At 42.8% G+C, this 24,841-nt stretch overlaps 1 protein-coding gene across 2 annotated transcripts in view; it reads left to right on the forward strand.

Moving 5' to 3' along the window:
* NEK8 (NIMA related kinase 8) overlaps positions 1 to 24,841 on the forward strand; it is a 330,474-nt gene that overhangs the window by 116,249 nt on the left and 189,384 nt on the right. For both annotated transcript variants that reach the window (XM_085649141.1, XM_085649140.1), the window contains exons 6-7: positions 3,340 to 3,419; positions 4,018 to 4,205. In XM_085649141.1, the coding sequence (XP_085505267.1) occupies positions 3,340 to 3,419; positions 4,018 to 4,205 (268 nt within the window). The remainder of the gene's footprint in view (positions 1 to 3,339; positions 3,420 to 4,017; positions 4,206 to 24,841) is intronic.

Raw genomic sequence — 24,841 nt, forward strand, 5'->3', positions numbered from 1 at the left:
CTCGTTTGGTTAAGCTTTATCTTTGTGTCCTAATCTCTGGGCTCCGCAAACTAACTGTCACCCCTGAGGCATGATGGGAAGCAAGGGTCATGGCTGTCTTGAAGGCACGGTGCCAGTTTTTGTACAATTGCTTTCATTTTCTATGCTATTGGCTTACAATGCAGCCTGTAGGCTAACAATGCCTGCTCGTTTTGCAGTTTTCATGAGTTGTACTCATTAAAAGGAGTTCAAGTAATACTTGCCCTACTGTGGTTCATATATTCATTATGTGTTTGCACAAGTATTTATCATATTATTGCATTGTTTAGCCTCCTATAAGGGGGCTGCATTGGTATGAGAAAAAATTATATATATATATATGTTTTTCATATATAATTTTTATTATTTCTGAGGTCCCCACACATGGGCGGGAATATTGAGTGCTTATGACTCTGATGAGGATACCCCTGGAAGAGAACTAGGATTACAGGTAATTAACTTATCCTTACTGACTTCCGAGTTGGGTACCACGTTCACTAAAGGGAATAGGTCCCTTGTGACCCTTTCCCTTTGTGAATATACAAAAATGGTTTGTTGGGGAGTAAGTAGTGGGCCAGGGGACTACTGCCAACTGTCAAACAAACTTTAAAAAACACAATAAACCTTTCTCTTTAAATGCAGTACCATGTCCTTCGAGGAAAACGGACTGCATTGAAAAAAAAATTCTTTACTCAAATGTGATCACAGACATGGTATTCTGGTGACTGCACCATTCCTGTAATGGTATCCAATCATGGTGAGTCACAGTTCATGGACCTACCTCATCAATATTGATGAGGATGGTTGTATTGCAATCCACTCTGATTCGGTATTTCGTGAAGGGACTAATTTGCAACCCCTTTTTTTTCAATGGATATTTTGTTCGTCAGGTCCTTAAATATTTAGATATTGGACCTCACATTTGCAAAATATGCATTACGTTTACATTCTGATTGTAGTAACCACTACTTTAACAACCCTGCAGTGTAAATCTGATTTTGCATAATGGTTACATTAAATATTTTCTTTATAATGCATGTACCATTCCTACCATTCTATTTCAAATATATTAAATGTGTGGGGTTTTCTTTCCCACTGAAGACAAAATGTATGCTTCAGACTACATTGGGTATATTAAACTCAGCCGCAAGAGAATCTGCCTTTGTTAATGCCTAAACACCACAATCATTGCTTGTTCATTTCTTAGCAAGTCTCCGGAGCTGCACTGCATGTCAAATTGCAGCGTTCTAAATAACATTAGATCAGTTTGAGCAAGAATACATTTTGTTGTACAAATTGGAGTGTTATTCAAAAGATTATAAATTATGTGGCAATGCTGCAAGATCATAATTAGTCCTCAGTGACCCTACTGTCTTGCATAACACTGACCATTAACCTAATCACTTAGGAAGACTTGGAAGAAAGAGAAGCTTGCATGAAAGTGGAAGGGAAACCTGAGAAGATTGGATCAATCAAAGTAAACAATAGGCAACCAATAGATTTGGTTAACATGTGAAATCAGCAGATGGAACTAGGTCGTTTCTACAATAGGGTAGGGGAAATTTGGAGTCACAGCAGTACCTAATATTGGAAACTTCACAGGCTGTTAATCACGAAAGTAGACACTGAAGCTTGCAGTTCAACAAGAAAAACAATACTAAATATAAATATGGTCTCTACCATACACAACTAACGTGGCAGACAAGAATTATACCATTTGTCAGTTTACAGAAATGAGGGCCCACTTCTTACACTAATTGGATGCTGCTTCTCTCTATCCGTGAAATTCTTGAAAAGTGTAGCTCCTGTATGCAGGCCTCTAAACTGTGCAAAATGTAGGTGCTGGTTGTGTGTCTTCCAGTGTCAAGTATGGTCACATGAATGCTTAAATCTTATTCAAACGCAGGCCTCTGAATATTGACACATATAGTTTCTGGTTCCTTAGATGTCAGTGCTATTTAATCAGTAACATTTACCTAGAGTCGAAAAAATACCTTGTTCTGAAAATCCTCTTTCTCCCATGGCATATTTCACAGACTCGTTTAATATTACACTGGAGTAAATCCCGTGCAAGAGGTGGGGAGTAGGAATTTCAAAGCATGACATGCCTCAAACGTTTGAATGCCTACAAATTTGTCCATATGCGGCCATTCAAAACATACCTCCAACTCCTTGGAAATTGTAGGATATTTTCTCCTGCCAAGAGCTTGATCTCTCCAGGCGTACTTCTGCAATATTTTGTGACTCAGCAAACATCATAAATGTTCAACCATGTATAATTTTTTGTGTGAATCTTTCTCATTTGTCTTCTCTTTAGTAACAGAATCAAAAGAAGAGACAATTTATTTTTCAACAGTTGACAACTGACATTTGTAAGATGCAAACAGTTCTTTCTCTTTGCTAAATGTTCCAGGATGTAATAACTTAGTGGATGATGTAGAGTTTGGTGGAGTACCCTTTCTGCCAAACTGAAGGTTCGCCCACCTCATTTACAGTCAGGCAGACCTTAAGTATGTCAGCAATGGAGACTACACTCCAGCTCTGACATACTCCTCAGACAGCCCATCGGAATAAGAGCAGTCAGAGGTTTGGTCATTCGGCTGCCCACCTGATTTAGAGTGCGTCCCAAGGTGTTGTTTGGTGGGGGGGTCATTAGTTTTTGTATGTTCAAAATCCTGCTTTGGGATTTTATTGTTTTTTGAAAATATATAAAAATATTTTCAAAGTTTGATGGACGGTAGTGTCATGTTGATAGAGCTGACTGTCAAACATTTGATAGATATACAAGAACTTTCCATGACAGCAGCTCCTACCAATTTTAAGAGATGTCTACTGAGCCAGCGGACATGTCTAAATTGAGAACTCGGTTATTCCATCGTCCTAACGCTTTAATTACTCTACTTCAATCTATAAGTCAGGCCCTTTACCTACGCACCCGGTCAATTAGTTGCCTCACTTAGGATATATTTTTTTAATTCTGTACACCACATTTTCCACAGAGGAAGTATTGAAGTTCTGTAATGCACATTACTTTCCCCAAGCTGTGGTCATTAGGTTTCATGGGGCCTTTCATATGCTCAAAGGCAGGGTCATTGGTTCCGTGAGATATAGTGTACCAAACCTCATTGAGTTTTGTTATATTGAGGGCTATGACTCCATCACCGAGACCTGGGTCTAAGATAACAATGTTGTGTGGAATGGCTCTGTATTGCCTAACCCTTGTTACCTTATGCCCTGTTCTGAACTTTCAAATGCAAAGTATGCGGAATGGCTTGCATGGCTCATTTGATCACACCAAGTCTTTGCATCCCTCTTTGATAGGAGTGAGAAGCCACTGTCTGCTGTGCAACCGATGTCTCGTGGCAGGACTGGAGGAAGGGTGCCAAGTGCCAGAGCCAGGGGTAAGACCTATAGACCAACGCCTAACCACTAGGAAGCCGCATTCTAAACAAATTCACTAACCCAGATCAAAGTGAAAAGGAGTCTAGGAGTCTTGTACTAACATGAGCAGTGATGCTGATATGTCTTTGGAGAGAAACTGGGATCTAATCTGCCTATCAGGTACAGCGTTGATTAAAGAAGGCAATTTCACCTTTGTACTATACTGCGAGTGGCAGGAACAGCCTCTCTAGTTCCTTAATGTATCAAACATCATTTTCATGTGTGGAGTGGATTGTAACAGGCCTACTTCTCCAGTGTCTACTTCCTCTACACATACAGACTGCACCCACCAAAGAAGCTTCTCTTGTCTCCCCAAATATAGTAAAGTAATTGCTACAAATTCATTCACAGCTGCAGGTGCACTTCCCACCTTGGACATCGTCCCTCTTCTCTTTCGAATACACTATAGGTTACAGAGGCTAGTTAGCAGTCCCTCTCCAAGAGTAGTCAGCCCTCTGTTTTCAGCAACAGCTTCTCCTGTGTGGAAATACTACAGAATGCAGGCCGTCCTCTGCATGTTCAGGGCAAGTTATAGTGTCTGTCTTTTTTGACTGGCAGGTGGCCGTGTTGGTTCAGCCTTGGGGAAACCGGGGGTTCCACCCCCCTTGTCATCCGTGTACACCTGGGGTAGTGGAATTTCCTCCCCACTGCGACTGCCTATGTTGAACACTGAGGTGCTGCAAGTGTCTGCAGGAAGAACCCAGAAAGCTGGAGTGACAAAATCTGGACGACTCATCATGTGGGAGGTGAGCAACAGTGAAAGGTTCCTCATGAACTTGTTGGTATGTGAAAATGGAGATCAACAGTGACTATAAACCACATTTGTGTTTGTGTATGTGTGTGTTTATGCGTGTGCGAATGTCTGGTTCAGGGATCTCCAACCTTTTCTATAATAAGAGCTACTTATGTTCAATGAAAATCAAACCAAGTGATCTCCCCAGCTCAGTGCATCAGGCAGGGTTTCTAACACTAATGTAACAAGCATTTACAATGCAATAGGTCTCGCATTTGCGAGACTTTGAGCTACTGGCATTGTAAATGACAAAACTTTTATCTATGTGTTGGTTTTGAAAATAGATAAATTAAAGGCATTGTCATTTACAATGCCAATAGCTTAAAATTTTGCAAATGTGAGACCTATCGCATTGCAAATGCATGTTTTAATAGGGACGCATTTGACTTTTTTACTACTTTTACACTTAAAAAAAAAAGTACATTAAAAAATACAGGCTTGCTGATTTCAAACCGTGTGGCTTTTCCAATCCACTCTCTTTAGAAATCTGGTGCCTATTTCTGTTTCCTAGTGAATTAAAAATGATAAGCAATTTTATTGTAAAATATACTACAATAACTTCCATTCTGCCCCAGCATGTATCAATGAAGAGAAACTTGATGTTCACCATATAGTGTACAATCATCTTCACATATTCTTCAATTTTATCTTCAATGTTTTCTTCCATGTGATAAGACTGCTGTTATAAATCGTGTACCACCTCAATCATCCATTGAACTTCATATGTAAATTCACTGTGTACGTTTAAAATCCAATTTGGCCTTCTCTTCACAAAACATACAAACTATTTATCAGAATTTGTAATGCTCTTTTGTGCTACCATACGTGTACATTTTCGCTGCTCATCCAACAAATAATCTTCCATTTTCAACTTTATCAGAAGGCTTGACATCCCCGGACGTAAATATGCTTGGATGAAATTGAGTGGCACTCTTTTGCAACCAGCGAGCTGCAATTGCTTGTTACATGCTCACCAAAATGGAACATTTTACAGAAACGAAAATAAAAACGTTCCTTATCAGGGACTGTTTGCAGTGTTTGAAAGTCATAACCTTCACATATATTAGGAGATAAACTAGCATGCTTGCTGACATATCAAGTAGACATAAGTGCAATGCACTAGTAAGCTTTTGCAAGCCTCTGTGTAGAGGAATGTTTAGTTTTCCAATAATGAGAGTGTAAAGTTGAGCGACTCGCAACTTTGTATTTTTTGTAACTGTGAATTTCGCAAAGTTTAGAATGAGAAAAACTGCAACATTAGCAGGCCTTGCCGTAGCCGGAGCTACTCCAGAGTAAGGAAGAAGCTACATTGCCCGGTTCCAGGCCAATTGCAGGACTGGCGAGCATTTGGTCACGCTACCCATGGTGAGCTGGCAGTGTCAAGACAAATACAACCCCCACGTTCAGAGGCGAGTGCAACCGTCTGCGAGGATTTAGGGCGGGTCGCCGCTCTTAGTCGTGTGACGGCTGTTAATTATGGTGAAGTCTGCCCAGGGGGACAGCTTATTTTTGGCATTTCAACAACGAGAAAAAATTATCCAAAGTCACCCAGGATCGGCAGATGAATAGTCACACTTCCAGGCGAGCACAGTCGAAACTACTTAGAACGAGTAACGCTCACAAAATATGCAGGCAGGGTGGCTGGGGCCTAATGCAGACAGTGCGGGCACCAACCCCGCTTCCACAGGCCCCGGACACAGAAGCAACGACAATAGTTCTTTTCGAGGCGAAGCAGCGCATGCGCTGCATTCGCAGGCGAGACCTAAAAATGACCTGATCAATTTGGATGCCTCTACATAGATAATGCATCACAGCCATAGCTGCCATGCCCCTGCCACCAAGGTAATATTATGAGTAATAAGTTTCCCAGCACCGCATGATTGATCACTCATATTTGCTTTAATTTATTATGGAAGTTCATCCGTTTTTCTCCAAACATCAGCTTCCGAAAAAAGTTCTGAAAATACGCACATTTTCATAATCTCTATCCATGCTTGATATACATATATTAATTAAAGCTAAGCAAAATCTTGTAATTTAGTGGGCTGGGCATCACACAGAGAGCTATTTACAAGTAACGTAAAAGCTATCTGACACTCGCAAGCCACTTGTTGGAAAAGCCTGCTCTGGGGACAGAAGAGAGAGGAGAGAGGAGAAAGGAGAGAGGAGAGAGGAGAGAGGTTTCTCTTTTTTTTTTTTAATGGACCGGGGACAGACGAGACACAATCTTGCTGCAGTTCGCACCTCTTTTCTCTCTCTCAGGTCCGGGCTCAAGATGGTACATTAGGGTATTAGTTGCATGATGCATGGGTTTTAAAAGGCAGATTTTTAGATCTCAGTTATGCTGGTCCATTGGTAAATAAAAATGCCATGCTTTGTTTTATCCAAGATAGCCGTGCAATGCCCTGAGTGAACCAGCCCTTAAATCACTCCACAGCTGCTATTGTAAAGGTCTTTAGGAAAATAGGTCATCCCTTAAGACAGCTGTTTATTATACTCTTGAAACAGGTGTCCTAACCTGAGAAATCTACAAGGTATTTCCCACAAACATAAATCCATTACACTATTCCTCTAATTGTATCTACTTAGCCCCAATATTGTAACTTGAATTCTGCTTCTAAATATACACCAAAGACATTCAAAAACGACTTGAACACAATCAAAACCAACATGTGATCTCATACGGTCTAAGGCATACATGTACATATTTTTTAATAAAAACTACTTACGCCTGGACAGTTTCAAATTAGAGGTTATGTTTAAACCGTAAACAACATTTCTGGCCCACCATTCATTTGGCCTAAGGTACAGGGAGCTGCCCAAACACCAGTTTGAAAACCAGTGCAATATTGGAATTTGGTTTGAATCTGAGCTTTCTTTCACTTTGCATATCGATGCAGTGACAAAGAACACTAGCTTACAGTTCATTATGCTGAGAAAGATTTTTCTTTGTTTTATTTAAACTACAAAATTGAACTCACAAGAATGCTGGTACTGTCCTTACTTCACTATTGCAATAGAGTCTACATTAGGGCCCATCATCATAGAACTAACAAACCTTCAAAGTATACAGAACCAAGCTCCAATACTGCATCTCAGTGTTTCCACTCCAGCTTTTAAAGAACTTGGCTCCCAGAATAGTAAAGGATAAAAGTCAAAGGGCCTCATTACAATGCAGTTGGGACCACAACTGACAGCTTGTCGGTTGCGGTCCAAAACGTATCTACTGCTGCGTTCTGATCGACTCATTAGGATGCTTGCAGTCAGAGGCAGCAGTCTGAGGGACCAACCAACACAATACCACGGGCTCATGGAGCCTGTCGGTCAGTCGGAAACTCCCCATAATCCCTTAAGGACGGCGTTTCCGCCGTCGTGATTATGATGTTAGTTTCCGACAGCCTTTCCATGTCGGCCTTTCCGACATAGAAAGGCTGTTGGAAAGCAACTTTGGGAGCCCCTAGCAGGGCCCTCTTACCCCCTGGCCCTCCACATATCGAGCCTCCCTTAACATCATGGTGCCTGCCACATGGTGCAGGGACGTTTAAAAACTTACATTTTTCAATGGGAGCTTGTGCTGCCGGTGGTTTCAGCCTGCCACACAAGCTCCCATAAAAAAATGGAAGTTTGCAACCGCATCATGTGCAGTCGCATCCTAATTGCGGGATCGGAACCGCCGACCTGAGGTCGGGCGGTTCCCCATCCTCAGCTCAGGGCCATAGTTGGTAGTCTAATTTTTAAACCAGGTCCAGCAGAAAGTCAGGAGTACCTCCAAGCCATGCCCCCCCATCTAAATCCTGTGGCAGCGCCCCAAGTGCAGAAATGCAAACTAGATTTACCTTCTTCCTCAAATACAATAGAAAATCTGTGACTTGAAATATATCAGAACAAAGGGAGCCCCCTTCTGGATCTTGCTCAAAGGTTGATAACTGACTTCACACCTTTCAGAAAGCCTTTGAAAACCAATATTTTCAAGGAGCCATTTAACTCATGATCAAACTTCATCGTACCTCCGCCAGCCTATTTCTTTAAGAGATCAATTCCCTACAGACAACTAAAGCCCTCTTTAATAGAGCGTTTATATATTCCAATATGTGTGGTAACTACTGTAACTGCACATATCAGAATTATGAGTTTTCTGATTAATATCGGTAGATTACACCGACTGATATTCATCTGGGGAAAATGTTTGGCAATTCCCAGAACATGCGAATTTTGGTGCATTATATGTCAAAATACACGTTAATCCCCATAAACATGTGATGGCTCTAGTTATTGCATCCAGTAAACACTAAACACCTCAGTGTCAGTTTTTAGGTCTTGCCTAACAACGCAGCGCATGTGTTGCTCGCTTGCGAGTTCTATTGTCGGTTTTCTTTTGGAAGTGGGGTTGGTGACCGTTCTTTCTCCCTTAGGCCCGGCCCACCCGGACTGGACTCGTCGTCTGTTGCTCGCAAGCTAAAAACCTGTAGGATACATGTTTATTATGGATATGTCCTTGAAAAATGTCTCTGGAGGGAATGTGATAGTGACATAAGGATTTTAAAAAGAGTTTAGATTTAGCTATAACAGATCTAAATATCAAATCAGAGGAAGACGGGAAATATCTATATTAACTCTGTGGTAAGCATACACTTTACTGCTCCACCACTAGGTTTCACCAGATTGCAGCTTGAGGCTTAAAGAAAGGCCATCAGGTTGCAGAGTGGAATCGCCCCCCAAAAAACTAATTACAAATTTGTTTGCGGATCTGAAAATCCTTCCGCACGACCCTGAAAAATACAAATGTGGAACTGTAACTTCACAGGGGAAGAGTGAGTACACGTTTTTAAGACTGCGAAAATCCTATAAATACAGTTAATGTAGACAAATATGTGGTCTATCTTATAATGTCTGACAGAGAGCAGCATCACCAGTCGTTTACTGACTTCCCGTGGACGTGGTCGGTTGATACCATGCCTGAGCAACCTCAACATTTCCGGTCCACTGGCACAGCCCTTCCCCGAAGATAAACAAACCACTGAGAATAGGAAATATGTGTGCCCTGGCACGGAGCATGTGGGTCTTCAGAATGAACCACAAAAGAGCATAAAAACAAGTCGATAACTAGATGAAAGAGCTCAGTCATTCAAGCAGAGTCAATTTAAATATAGTGCAATTCTTCGCTCACTGTTCTACAGCACTGCCGAATGTAATTTACAGAAGAGTGTCTGATGCTTCGGTTTGAGAAATGACTGGTACAATTACATCATACCTGAAAAACGGGAGAACTGTGACGTGCCTTAATGAGACTGGCAAGAAAGGATCAGAAGGAAGTGTTCTTTATATTAACCAGAGCCTTAGACCTTGTTAATCGTGGCCAGCCAACAAAAATATGGTAATGGACTAAGAACACAGAAACGCAACAAGGAAGCAAGTGTGTTTTGCAGAAACACTATGGTATATGATAAAGTCGCCCTCTTGTAATTTGAGCGTGGATGTGCGCGTGAAAATGAATGGACGAAATAAAAGAATGAAGGAGTGAGGATGTGTAGTTGGATGCTGGGTGATGTTTGAGTACCAGGTATGGAGTTTCCTGAGGGCCCCTTTTGATCCCCGCCTCACATGCAGCACACATCCAGTGTTGGACTGGCTTTTTGGTCAGTCTGACAGGTGTGTTGGCCATTTTCTATGGTCTTATGGGCATTGATGGGGCTAAAGAGCAGTCTACACACTTACTCTTGCAAGCTGGCCCACCAGGCAACACCAGACTGCTCAAAAAGCCAACCTAACACCTTGTTTCTCAGGCCCGTTGCCCTTCAGCTCCCCAGTGCTTCAAGTCAGCCTGCCTAACCTGTCTATATGATGGTTAGTACAATTCTTTGAGGCCGCGCCCACAAAATGTCTAAATCTTCACCCACATTCAGAGTTTACCATTTCCTTGGGGGGAATACTAGGGCTAAAATCAATCATTAACGCCATTATCCCCCCGAGAGTTAACAGGTATCATGAGTTATACTCCTCAGAATGGGGAATTACCTACCGACTGCTTAATTACTGGAGTGTACAACTAAGGCCAGCCCTCAATCTGTCTCCAAGAAGAGAGAGACAGAACCACAGCCTGAATAGAGGCGATATTATATTCAAATAAAAAAAGGTCTTTTTTTTTTAATGGAGTTTTATATAGCACGAACTTGACCTGAAGATATTGGGTGTCAGAGCGCTTTACATAGCATACGTTGGGTTACATGAGGCCACATTCATTTTTTTGTTAAGTACGGGGAGATTAAGTGATTTGCCCAGAATCACAGGATGTTCAGCGTCATTGCCAAGACTCGAACCCTGTTCCCCAGATTCAAGGTCGAACATCCTAGTCGTTAGGCCAACTCCTGGTTGATTATCATGCACGTTCACCAGGTAAACCAAATGGGTCCTCACAAAACCAGCAGGGATTACTTTTTAGAGAGCCCAATCCAAGTCATTTTAGCTATCCTGTTATTTGTCAAATGTTTACAAATACATACAATCAGCCTTTTATTTTCCAACTTCTGGTAGGGAAATATTGTAGGGTTCATCGGAGCAGTGTATGTGTAGGCCACATACATTAAATGAATGCATTTCATAAAGTCTCCAGGAGGCTACTCTGGGAAAGGATAAGTGTACTAAAATGCCAATAGGACTAATGAACTCAATTAAGATATTGCATTACATCTCTTAGTTAGCTGTATAACAGCGGTCGAAAGAACTGTCCAACAAAATGACCATTAAGAGTGGGTTGCAGCAGGGTGCTCTATGAGTCTCAACCTTTTTTAGGTCTCGCCTAGCGACGCAGCGCATGCGCTTGCGAGATCTATTGTTGTCGGTTTTCTTTTGAAAGTGGGGTTGGTGACCGCCCTGTCTCCCTTAGGCCCCGCCCACACGGACTGGATTCGTCGTCTGTTGCTCATCATGCGCGCTGCGTCTCTTCACTTCTCCCTTTTCACGAGGCGGTGGGTGTGTCAGCACTTGAGGTTGGCACGTTGTGTCCTTGCCTCACGCTCGAGCCCCCCTTCTCTGAGAGGCGTGCGTCGTGTCCCACCACCGCAAACCAGTGCTTGTTTCTATCCCTGCAGGATGCAAGCAGTACCAGTCCTTATTATTAGATCTGGAGTGAGTCAGTGGCTGAGAACACGACCCGAAGTAGACAAGGCAAAGGCTGCACTGGTTTATGGCAGAGGTTCAAGTGCACTTCTGGGCTGTCTGTGTATGCTGAAACCGACGCTCCCGTGAGTCCACAATCATTTCACCCTCTCTCACGCACGCACACTCATACACACCCATTCGTCCCTTCTTTCGCTTCCTCTATTCTCCTTTCTCATCTCTTGTTATTTCTATTTACTTTTCTCTCCCCTTTCATCATTCTCTTTCATCTCCTCTCTCCCTCTCCTTTCTTGTAGATTTTTCCTTCCTTCTATACCTCATAGACGCGTACATTTCTTTATTTCTCCTCCCTTTTTCATTGCTTTATTTCTCGTATTTCTTTATTTAGCGCTCCCTCTTCCTATCGTTTTGTCCACTTTGTTTCGCTTTCACTTTCTATCACTCTCTCTCTCTCCCCTCCCACGCATTCCACTTTCCTGTTTTGTTTTCACTTTAAGTCTTTCTTCTCTTCCAGCCTGTCTCACACAACACCCATGTGAACACAGGTCGATCAGACAAACGCTTTCACGTGGTCTCTCACGCACGCACACATACACACACACAAACACACACACGCATACACACACTTTTATTTGTTAATTACGCACCTCGCAGAGTAGCGAGACCCAATGCTTTCTTGTATGTTGTGCACAAATCGTGCAGACACACAAACATACCTACATACAAACACTCGCACACGCAACAAAAACTTTGGTAAATAAAAAAAACAAATGTTTCTTTTGGGCTTTCTGCACACCCCAGTGAGGACGCTCACCTCTGTCAGCTGCTCCGGTGGCCGGGCTTTGCTCCGCCTTCCCTGTTTGTCCTGCTCATCGCGAGGGTCTGGCCAGGCTTTGCTCCGCTGGCCCCGTGTGCACCACAACTCCCAGGATCCCCTGGGCCACGACGCGAGATCATCCCGCGCCAGGAGGCGCTTAAAGCTTCGTCCGGTCCCTCGCCCCGCGAGGACGCGCGCGGGACGCGCCGGGCGAAGCCCGGGCAAAGGACGGGCCCTCTGTGGCCCTCAGTGGTCACCAGTGGTCGGGCGGGCCATCCCTCTGTCCACATCAGGCTGCGAAGGTACGTGAACATACCATGGGGAAACGTACTAACACGACTGCACCTGTAGACCCTGTTGAGTTGCCCACATCGTTTGATAAATTATTGGCCAATGCCCTTACCATGGTCACCAATGAGATAGCAGACACTGAAAGAAGGATGTCCATCGGACTACCTACTATTACTCCTCTATGCCCTCAATCTCCAAAGGCTACTTCCAATCTCGACCTCCCACTTTCCCCTACAGTAATTGCCATTAAACCAACTGTCCAAGTAGATACATCAGCCCCTATTATTGGAACCACCAGTTTGGCGACTGTCCCTGTCACTGACTTTTTAGTGGAACCTGAAACAGAAATAACGCCATCTACTAATAAAACAGCAGGGGGAAAAAGCAAGAGAGGCCCTGCTAAAAGTACTGTAAACAAAAGGAAACAACCAAGTCGCTGTAAAAATCAACCTACCCCACAGAGCATGTGGAATAAAGATAAAGACTGTGAAATAGTAACACCAATTGTCATCGAGGATCTACTGCCTTCACTATCACTATTGGATAAAGGCACTGAGAGCCTCCCTGCTTTTGACAGTAGACCACAGCTGTTATCTATGGACAAAGGCACCTGTGGGGATTTCATGTTGCCCTTGAGGGAATTGATAACTCTGTCTACACACAGACTGAATTCTTCGATCGAAATATCCAATCTAAATACAATGGCAACTTGATCGAAACTATTGTAGACACCATTTTTAAACAAGTTGAAGTTCAAATAGCTAAACAATTTAATATTATTTTTAAGAGACTAGATAAAATCGAAAACCTTGTAAAAAAAGAGGAAACTAAAAGAAAAGGCATTATTAGTTTAGATGCCCTCCGGGGCGAGAAATTTATGAAGGAGCTAGAACCACTATGTAATGTCCTGAGGGAGGGGGGTCTGGCTATTACTGCTGACCCTGGGTCTAGTAACATCAAAGGCCCAACTATTTCTAAAATTGTATGCTCTAATAGCAGCCCAGCCAATACCCCAACCGTACGGAACATTGGTTCAATTTATGACCCCTCTGAAGTAGTAGGAATAGCAATGGCCAACACTGTAAGTTCAATTGTCAAGGCTATTGCTACCCCATTAGTTACTTCACTAGCCAGGACAGGCAGCACTCCTGATGGCGTAAGCAATAGTGGAGGTGTACCTGTAAGAAATAGACCCACTTACAATCAAGGACTGTCACTCCACTTACCCCCAGAAGCCTGCCCATATGTTCTAGTCTTAGCAGGCGTCCCTGCCCTTAAAGAAGGTCAAGGTGAGTCATGGGTACAACTACACAATAAATGTATCGATTGGCTGACCAAACATAAAGGGGCAAGATGGGACATCTCAAATGAGATCATATCAGCTCGTCGGGTGAGTTGGGTGGGTCCACAACACAAAAACATAAGTGGGGACTGTATAGTGATCAATTTTAGACACCCAAACTCAGTTAGATTCTTCATGGATAGTTATAAAACCCACGCCAGTCTGTCTACCGCAATAACCCTCCTTCCACTGGGTTATTTCTATAGGCCTCCTCATAGATTATTTCAAACGGCCCCTATCCGATTTAGGAAGTCTAGATTGACCACCACTAACATTTCCTAACATAACTGATGAGGTTACAAGTATTGTTCCTTTGGTAAAGGCAAATTTCATATGTATTCACAAGCCATGCCCAGGTAGATTAGTACCTCCACATGTAGTATGCCCCGATCTTCCCACTGCCCTTCCTCTTTCCCCCATTATCTTACCGATTGATACTTTGAGTATCATTAGTTGGAACATTGCTGGGCTCTTAGGAAAGATGAAAATTAAAGAATGGGTTACTTGGATAAGTAACTTTGATGTGGTAATGTTGCAAGAAACATGGTGCACACGTGTTCAATTACTGGAGGGCTTTTTCTGTCATAATCTTATTGCACCATCTCCTGCTATGGGGCGACCTAGTGGTGGTCTATCTATCTGGGCAAAAATCTCTAAGGACGTGAAAATTGAACCACTATATGTGCTCAGCAAACACTTGATAGCTGTGAAATATGTTGCAAGGTTAAAGATTTGTTTTATAAACTTTTATAACAATGATTTCGTTAACCATCCTAATCCCACTTTTTTAGAATTGTTTAATTTTATTGATGAAATTGCAAATGGAGAAAAGTATGGCCAATTTGATGGTATTTGTGTAGGCGGAGATTTCAATGCTCACATTCATTCTATATCTCCGCCTTGTAGACGAGGATCTGAACTATTGGACTTATTATATAGCAGGGATTTAGACGATGTAATGGGTTACAGTGGAATTGCTGAGGAAAAGGCACCGGCCCCCACCTATATTGGCCGCGGTAGTTCAACAACTATTGACTATATGTTTACCTCCTCCCTCCTTAGTGGTGTGTTACTTAAATCTGAGGTTGTCAGTAGCTCATATAGCGATCACCTGCCAATAGTAATTCACCTTAAATCCATTAAAAAACCTATAGGCCCACTTGAGGTTGGGGCCTCAAACATTACTGTATCTACAGATAGGCTTCGGATTGTATGGAGAGGGATTGATAACCAAGAGATTCTAGTTAATGTGATTAAGAATCACCCTCTATTGATCTCCAACTGCTTAACATTCGGCGGCCCTGATATAATCAAGTCCTTCTGTGATTTATGTGCAGCTATAAAAAGGGCAATCTCCAAACCCCTAAAAAAGAATAACATAAATAACCACAGATGGTTTGACACTGATTGTTCGAGGGCTAATAGAGAGCTCAGAAAGGCCTTGGAAGCTAAACCCCGAGATGTGTCCCTTGTCAGATCATTACGCTTTAAATATAAACATACATTAAAAGTTAGATCTGAGGAGCTGTTAATAAGCCACTGGGACAATCTCACTAAAACTGTCGCCCTAAAAGACTCAACAGGGTTTTGGAGAGAAGTAAAGAACTTGAGAGCCCTGGGCAGTAACATTACCCCGATAAACTGCAATATCACAGGTGATTCATGGGTCAATCATTTTTCTAAGCTCTATGCTGCTGTTGGAGACCTAACCGAGGATACTTTCCCCGACAGTACCATAGTTATAACATTAGAGGAGGTGGAGGATGCCATTGCCAACAGTGCTGGCAATAAGGCTCCTGGCCCAGATGGCCTGTCCATTGACCAGATAAAATCTAACATCTGTATCTGGGCCCCCTTACTCTGTAACCTTTTTAATAACTTGAGTAAGAAATCCATCCCCTCGACATGGTCCAACAGCACCATTGTACCCATTTTTAAAAAAGGAGATAGGATGGACCCGGGGTGTTATCGACCAATATCCCTGATCGATAACACCCTGAAGGTCCTTGGAAGGGTTCTATTTAATAAAATTAGTACCTGGGCAGACGAGAACTCTATTATCCACCATTGCCAGTTGGGCTTTAGGAGTAAACTTGGCACGGTGGAACAATGCTTGAATCTTAATCTCCTAATGGCCAAATATACAAGAGCCAAACAATCCCCCTTATATTTTGGTTTTATGGATTTAAGTTCAGCATTTGATTTTGTAAACCGTTCCCGCTTATGGTCCATTCTTTTAAATTATGGTTTAGATGAACCTTTAGTCCACTTTTTGGCCAACCTCCATTGCAATTTGAAAGCCCGAGTACGAATAAATAACGAAGGCGAGGTTTCAAATGATATTTTAATTGGCAAGGGGGTGAGACAAGGCTGCGTCCTGGCCCCCTTGCTTTTTATATTATACATTAATGAACTAACTAACTCCTTATGTAATCTGACAAAGGATGTCCCTATCATTAATCAGAGACCTATCCCGGCGTTACATTACGCAGATGATGCGGTCCTTATGGGCCGCACCCCGAATGCTCTGCGCATTTTAATCTCGGGATTTGTTAATTATATGTCTGATCTTGGTCTGTGCACTAATTTTAGCAAATCTTTTATAATGACCTGCGGCCCTAAACATTATTAAATCCCAAAGATTGCGATAGGCCAAAATATTTTAAAAAGCACATGCACTTTCCCTTATCTGGGTCTACTATTCTCTAATAGCGGTTCATGGCAACCCCATGTTGCAATGGGGAGGAACAAACTCTCTAAATCCATTAATTCTGTCACCTCTCTTCGTCAACCCCGTCGGGCTGATGTGGTTTCCAGTTTATTACAAATTTACCGGACTCAATGTCTTCCAACTGGAACGTATGGAGCAGAAGTCTGGGGGTTCTCGAACTGTTCAGAATTACAAAGAGAAGAGAATAGATTTTGTCGGAAGATCCTGGGGGGGGTTATTAGTGCACCGACCTTCGTATGTCATAAAGAACTAAAATTACATTATATTGAGGATTTTATAAGAGCCAGACCTGCATTATTTTGGTTAAGGATTTGGCAAAACCCAGCAGCTTCCCTTTCCCGTGAGATCATTATGGATTGTTTGAAATGTGAGAACTCGAGCTTAATCCCCTGGATAAATGCGGTGGAAAGGAGCCTCGCGAGTGTCAACTATGGTCACCTCTTTACAGATCCCAACCAGATTTACCGCTCCCATAAAAATCTGGTGAGAAGGGCACTCTATCAATATTTTTATAATGAGAGGGAAAGAGTGGACTCACTGAAATTATCTACAACAAACTACCTAATGATCCGGGAGTTATATACTGAATCTCCGACGTTACCCGAGCCCTATCTATGCAAAAATTTGGGCAGGTGGAACAGGGGCTTATTATTTAGATTTAGGGACAGGAGCATTGTAAACCTTATCTGCTTTCCATTGGGCTACACTAAAAATCTGGAAAAATTACATTGCCCCTGTGATTTTGGTGGAACCCAGAGTATGCTCCATTTCATTTTTGGCTGCGGTTTTTATAGGAAATATACAAAGTATTACCTAATCCCCTATTGCAGGAAATATGATTTGACTGACCATAATCATGCTTTTAGACACTTTTTAACGCTTGGATCGGACAAATTAATTTTTAGAGTCAGTGGTTTTCTTAATGCAATCGTACGCTCACGCAGGTCTTTGAAAATTGAGTAATTCTGTTTATATACGCACTACGCACTTTAAAGCTCAATTTGCACAAACCTAATGCACTGTATCTGCTTTGCCTCTATAAAGTTAGTAGTTACATTTCTGTATATTTTTATATATTGCACGTATGATGGTCTAATGTATAGTCTAGTAAGACGGTATAATTGTATTTTAATTGTTGCTCTTGTAAGTTATATCTAATATGTTATTTATTATTAATTTGCGGCCTAAAACTGTAGTGTTAAACTGTGTATTTTAATTCAGGTTTTGTGCTTTTATGGATGGTTTTGAAATCCGAATAAAGTCTATTTGAATTGAATTGACAAATGTATGCAATCTGGATAAAACTTCGTTATTTTATCAAAGTTTTTATTCAGTTATTTTATCCAACTACCAGACATGAATGAATACATTTGCTGTATTTTTATTTTTTATTTTTATTTTATTTATATAATATATTTTAATACAATGAAGGCATTTATTCAACTACCCGGCATGCTTTTTGTTCATTTGCCTCTTTTGCCAACCAAGCACAATGTATATTTAAATAACCAACCATAAGGTTCTATATAAACGTATATTAATATTACATGTTCACATAAACTCACAAAACACGGGAGTCGGAGCTCTCTGCCACCCCAGTTTCCGGGCAGAAAGAACACTGGCACCTAGACTTGAACTGTGCGCGCCTCTCAGCTGCTGCTTGTAGAGTAGACATGAAATTAAGAATCCTCTCCGCCACATACCGGTGTGAGTAGGTGAAGAGATGGGCGGGGCCATGTGCTGCGAGCCCCGCCCACCTCACATGCACTGAAGTTATCCCCATTAATGGTATCAATTCACCCAAGTGCCAGGAGTAGTGTGGGAATAAAGCATGTGCAGGGGGTAGCTAAAGGCATGTCTGGGGTAGCAGTGGCTACACCCCCTATTCCCGACCAAGCCTTGCACTTAGGCGCTAGCACCAGGGAAGATGCCCGTGTGAGGGTCACTTTCCACACTGTGAGGAGCTCCTCCTTCCATCCTTTGAAAATTACCAATGGAGCCGTGGAAACATTTGTTGTAGCTGACGTGCAATGCACACGAGCTGCACTATCTGTCACTAGAGCATATCTCGCACCTCCAGTCACGACCTCATAAGCAGTGAACAGTGAAATCCCACCAGATACGCAACGCTCTATCATTTCATGGGCGGAAAGAATCTAAAAACCGAGCCCTCAGGTGGGAGGGGACTTCTGGTTGGGCGTGGACAAGGAAACCTGTCATTATTGTGACACTGTCGGTCCAGCCTCAGGCTGTTACAAGCATTTGCAATGCGATAGGTCTCGCATTTGCGAGAGTTTGAGCTATTGGCTTTGTAAATGACAATGCCTTTTATTTATGCGTTTGATAACCTGCAAGCTTTGCGTAAACAGTCTCTTTTACTGCCAGCCTTGCTTCGCGTAAACAAGGACTATACGTACAAACTGCGTGTTTATGCACTGCATACAGGTTTTCAAAACAAATTAATAAAAGGCATTATCATTTACAATGCCAATAGCTTCAACTCTCGCAAATGCGAGACCTATTGCATTGCAAATGCTTGTTAACATTTGCAAGAATTACTGCATCTGATACTGACCGACCCGTAATGAGAGCATAGGAGTTTCTCTCTTCCTCCTCTCATGCTACATCGATTACTGGAATGTCATAGGTTTACATGCATCACAAAGTGGCCTCAGCAACACATCAGCCTTATACAAATGTGACTGTTTTGTAAAGCTCAAAAATGAAACTAACAACAGTGGTGGGTGGCTGGTATTTACCAGTGGTGGGGTAGGCGGGTCACGGGGGTAGAGGGCAGATGAGTTGAAGATAAAAATACACTGGCTTGTCTGCCACAGGTTCTGCCACCACCTCCTCCTTCTCTCAGTCGTCTACACTCCCGGGGCTCCCAGCCTCCCGATAGCCAATCACAATGCTGCTATGCAGCATTGCGATTGGTCTAAGTGCTGTTGATTGGCGCTCAGCCAGAGAATGGGAGGTTGGACATGTTCTCCATGCAGGCTGCATAGAAAACATACAAAGTGCGCATGATGGTTTGACCGGCCCAAGAAGGTGCCCAAAGCGTCATGCGCAGTAGGAGTGGGCAAACCACTCCTCCCCTGCCCAGCTCTGTGAGCAGAGCAGCCCTGCCCGCCCCAGCTCAGCAAGGCCATACAAATAAATTGATAATAACAATAAGTTATTATCATTTTTTTTTACCTTTTAGACCTTCTCAGTGGGGTGACGCTCTGCCGCCTTAGCGGAGGAGCCGCCACTAACAAATGTTCTTTCAGTGTTGGGCAAAGGAACTCTAAGAGCCAATACTATGATTAAACCTACTGGTTTTAGAACTGTGTTTTAGTTGTTTCAATTCAGTTTTAATACTTTATCAATTTCGTAATAAAATCATAAAGGTTCAATATATTCCATTTTAAAAACCTTAAAATGCTAAATAAAAACAGTTCATGAATCAATTGATTACTTTTAAACTGTACCAAAGTACTATTCAAGAACACTGTAAAATGTTCTTTCTAGCATAGAAACAGCCCACACAAAAAACTTGACATCCTGCAACAAATCTCCATGGTAGACAATGATTGTAAATAAAGATAAGCAGGACAACATTGTGTAAAATTAAGCGGTCTTTTAGTTGGTAAAATGTAGCGTTTTCACAAGTTACTCTAAAGTTTGCAAAAGAAGACTACATGCATAGTACTCCGTGCCATCAGGCAATCACAAAATCAGTTTCTTAAGTTTACAGACCAATAATTCATTTCAAGGAAGCTAATCAAGCAGTGAAAAATATCCAATGTTAGGGGGGTGTCAAAATAAATCTATGCCTGGGATTTAATACAAATTTAAGATCGGGTTGCATTTCACACGTGGTTAAAATAAGTTGATTTTTTAAAACACTAGGCTTTAAAATTTCAGTGGTCAATCTAAGGTTATCGAGATGCACCATACATTAATTTCTCAAATCTTTTCCATTAATGTTTTCCAAGGATTTAGGGTTCTCATAATAATCAGGATGCCTCAGGTCACAAATGAAGCATTGAAATATGTCAACCAGGGTATACATCAAGATAGGCTCGCCTTGAGGCAGTCCCCTATAATTGCACGATTTAAGCAGGTTTATTCTGATGTCCATATTTTATGCCCTAATAAAATGGGCCGCACCATTATTAAATCTGTAAGGAACGGTGCCCCCAATTCAGCATAAAATGTATACAGAGGGTGTGAACCCAAACTCCCGCCCCATATAATGCCACGCTCAAACATTTGGCTCTGTAGATCTTTATCATTTCATCAGGGGGGTTTGTGCCCAATCTTCTGGCAAAGTCTGGGCCATACATGCTTTATTAAATTGTAGGTTCCTGGTAGAAATAGCATGGATCCATGAGCCTTCTTTATCAAATAATATGACTAAATACAAAAAAGTGTTTGTAAAACCAAGATTTGTACCCTTAATTTTTATGTCACATCAGGTTGCTGTTTTCCTCCCACATTTCGAAATAAATGTTTTAGATTGGTTGACTAGTGCACCTAGGTCCTGCATATACTCAACAACATTTGTAAGAAGGTTCTGTGGCCAAGGGGAATTCCAGCCATCAGAACGGCATCATCAGCTTAGAGGTGGGCTGGGACAGGGCAATAGCCCACCTGTAGAAGATCGTTAGCGGTTTGCAGAAAGGAATGCAGGAGTCGATGTTACGAAATTAATTTGAACAGGTAGAACCTTACACTTTTTTCTTGCCTTAAAAAACAATGGCCATTTGGCAGGTTAGGAGACAAAAATCCACATGTTAAAGAAGCACAGTAAGGCGTAAACCTGGAGATGTTAAAAAAATGTGAGGCTTAATATCTGGCTTTAAGAATCACACTGTTAATTTTATGGTAACTATTATAATGTTTATTACAATGATTAGTTGTATTTCTATAAGATTCAAAAGGTTTTTTATTAATATTAGCTATACAGGCCTTTTGTTGGAATTTATATTATCATGCATTGCATTTTACTTCTACTGGTGATGCCTTGATTATCATAATATGGTTATTTTTGTGTTGACTATATAACTCTGCTGCAGTTATTGTAATATCTAGTTGTACATTGCATTTTGTATTTTTTTGTGTCACCTGCTTTAACTATTTCCCTCAAAGTCAGTTTGCGAACCCCTTACATAATTATCATAGTAATAATTTGCTTCTTATGTAGCTTACTGACGGCATACTACAAACTCTGATGTAACATGAACTGTAAAGTTTCCACCACTTAAATATATAAAAAAACCAGCAATCTCTCAAACATATCAATCTTTTTATGGAATGCCTTCTTAGTCTTTAACAAGATGTCCTATATTACAGATTACTTTAGCTATCCTCGACCACTCCATCCCACAGCTATCATTGAGACTTGAATCAGTCCAAAAGACAATGCAACACCTGCAGTCCTTCACACCAACTTCACTTTTTCTCCCAGACACCCCACAGAACTGTTTCTAAAGTCAGAGTGGGAATAGTACATCTAACCCTCTCAACTGTCCGGCACTTTCCTTACTGTTTCTTATGTTGGTGGGGGGCAGTAAATCAGACCCTTCCAAAAGCTAATACCTTCTCTACTGTTGTTCAGATTGCAGTGGGAATAGTAAATCTTACCCCGTCAAAGTCCAACACTTTGCCTACTACTGCATATGCTGGCATTGGAATCGTAAACCTGATAAGTTATTTTTATCTTAATATTGTTTTGTATACATTTTTACGTTCTTTGATATCTAGTGTTTATAATCATAATTAATTATCATGAATACTTTTTCTTTACGTTTAAATAATTTATGTTTATGTTTAAATAATAATTCACGGGCGTGGCATGGACAGCAAACATGGGGGACGCCATTTGAATGAGCTCCGTCTAAGCCCCCAATAGCCCCCAAAAATCCGACACATCCTGCTGTGAACGAGACTCCTAACTTGTCTGCACTCATGTGCTAGAATCAGGGCACAAGTGTGGCGATTCCCTGAGGCGAGAACAACGGCAAAATAGCTATGGGGTGACAAGGGGCGGAGATTGTGAAAGCTGGGCCTTCCTGTCTCGCCTGGGCCCAAACTACCGCCTTCCCTCAGGTGCTCCCGCCGGAGAGATAACGGCCCCAGCTGCTGCCAAATCTACCCGGAATTCTATTGGCGTGCCTTGAAGGATTCGGAGCCCGCCTCTCAGGGCTGCCGTTGTGGAGACGGAGAGCACCCGCCCGAGATTCTGGAGGGCGGTGTGCTCTCTACTGAGTCAGAGCTACATGATGAGAGGCTGTAGTGTGCGGCCCACCTTGCTGGATATTGTGCGGCGGGTTCCCCTCCGCTGAGGGTGAAATTCCAAGTGTGCCCTCTGAACCGACAAGCCTGCCGAGGGTAGTGTGGACGCCCACTCCATGACATAGAGGACCGGCTGCCATGGGCCTGTGGCCTGGAACTGCTGGGGTGGAGGCGAAGGGCGCCCACTCGAGATCCCTGGCAGTGGGACGATATGATTGTGCTTGGTAGGCGGCTGCAGGACAGGAGGTGCGGTGATGCAGCCTGGCTGGCCGGGACTGTGTGGCAGACCCCCCCCCCTGCTGAGAACTAGACGTCTGGGTGCCCCCTCTGCATCTGCGGGTCGGTGAAAAGTGCCACGGTCGTCTGTACTATAGTGACGCAGGTCTGATGCTGTGGGCCTGCGGATAGAAGCTACACCAGCAGGCTAGCACAGGAGAGCGGGGTGTCATCCCGGGAGGCTGAAAGTGAGCCAGAAAAGCAGCGGGATATGTACCTCGAGCTGGGATCAAACTATATAGATGGCATGAGTCTGTTGAAACTAGAAGTATTTCAGAGAGGCTAGGGGGGTTTAGATTCTCCCCCCACCCCCATCGCATATCCCTGCTAGACAAAGGTAAAGAAGTATCAACTGCTGGAGCCATTAAAAATCTGACCAGGTGGCCCCCCTGCTTGCATTGAAGGGACAAGTTGGACTTCCTATATCCTGCAAATATTGGGGGACAAAGCACATCTGGGGTAGCCCAATGACTGCTTAATGGATGCTTGGCTGGAAATTTTGTATTTTGGAACATATACGGGAAGTTACTGGACAAGTGCGGGCTGAACTTGCGAAGGACCCGTGCTCTGTTGTTTCCCCACTCCATGATATTGCAATTCCAGTTCTCTAGAACGGATATCACCGAGGTCCACGGATAGCGGCCTCTATCTTTGGGGAAATACCACAAAATACCTGTTCTAGGGAGGGCTTACCTCCTGGCAAATTCTGTTGCCAATATGGGTAAGAATAAGACCACCAAGCCAGCCCAGTCTAATAAAATTGACCGCTATACTCAGTTACTTGTTCCGACCGGACAGACCACTGGGCAGCAATGGGACCCAACTGTGCACTCGCAAAATAATACCCTCCCCAAAGAACCCATGCTCTCAGATCTTACAACTGTCATTTTGACCACGCGTACAGAGCTAGTCCATAAAATAGACTCTGTAGCTATAGATAGATGTTACTCTCCTGAGGGCGGACCTATGCGGGTCCGTAGACCGAGTGACTAATGCTGAGAAGGTCCTGGCGGATTTATAATCGAACGTAATGACTCTGCGAAACGGTATCCTCCCTACAGAAATTGAACATCCATTTGGAAGGCATAATGGAGAAGGGTCGGCCCCGGAGAAATAACCTCAGTTTTGTTGGATTCCCTGAAAAGGAGGAGGGGCAATCTGCGGAGCTGTTCCATGAGGAATGGAATGGTAAAATTATGTCCCTACAGCCACTGTCTAAGTTCTTTACAGTGGAAGGTGCCCACAGGGCCCTGGCGTGATCTCCTCGCCCTGGGGAGCCACCGAGAGCCCTCATCATGTGAATGTTTAATTACAGGTAAAGGGACTCGATACTATAACATGTGTGAGTGAAGGGCGCACCAAACTTTCAAAGCCATCTAATTCCAGTGTTCCCAGATTACACACTGAAGGTGCAGGAGTGACGACAGACCTTCCTAGCAGTTAAAGCAAGATTGTGGGAGCGTAACTTGCGCGATAGCCCGATGTTCCTCGCCAAACTTAGGGTGTTGTACCAGGGAAAGACTCTATTTTGCACCTTGGCAGCTGAGGCCTCGAACTGGATTGATACGCTGTCGGGGCCACTTTCCAACATATCTGGGTCCCTGAAGACACCTGTTAACACATTATCGAAACGCAGATCTTCGCGTCAACAACGCCGGGTTTTGAAGCCCTCGAGCTAGCATCCACAGTCAGTTCAAGGGCGCATAGAGGTCTGCTACGACGGGACGGTAAACA

Source organism: Triturus cristatus, chromosome 3_2, assembly GCF_964204655.1.
Source record: "Triturus cristatus chromosome 3_2, aTriCri1.1, whole genome shotgun sequence".
Classification (NCBI taxonomy): Eukaryota; Metazoa; Chordata; class Amphibia; order Caudata; family Salamandridae; genus Triturus; species Triturus cristatus.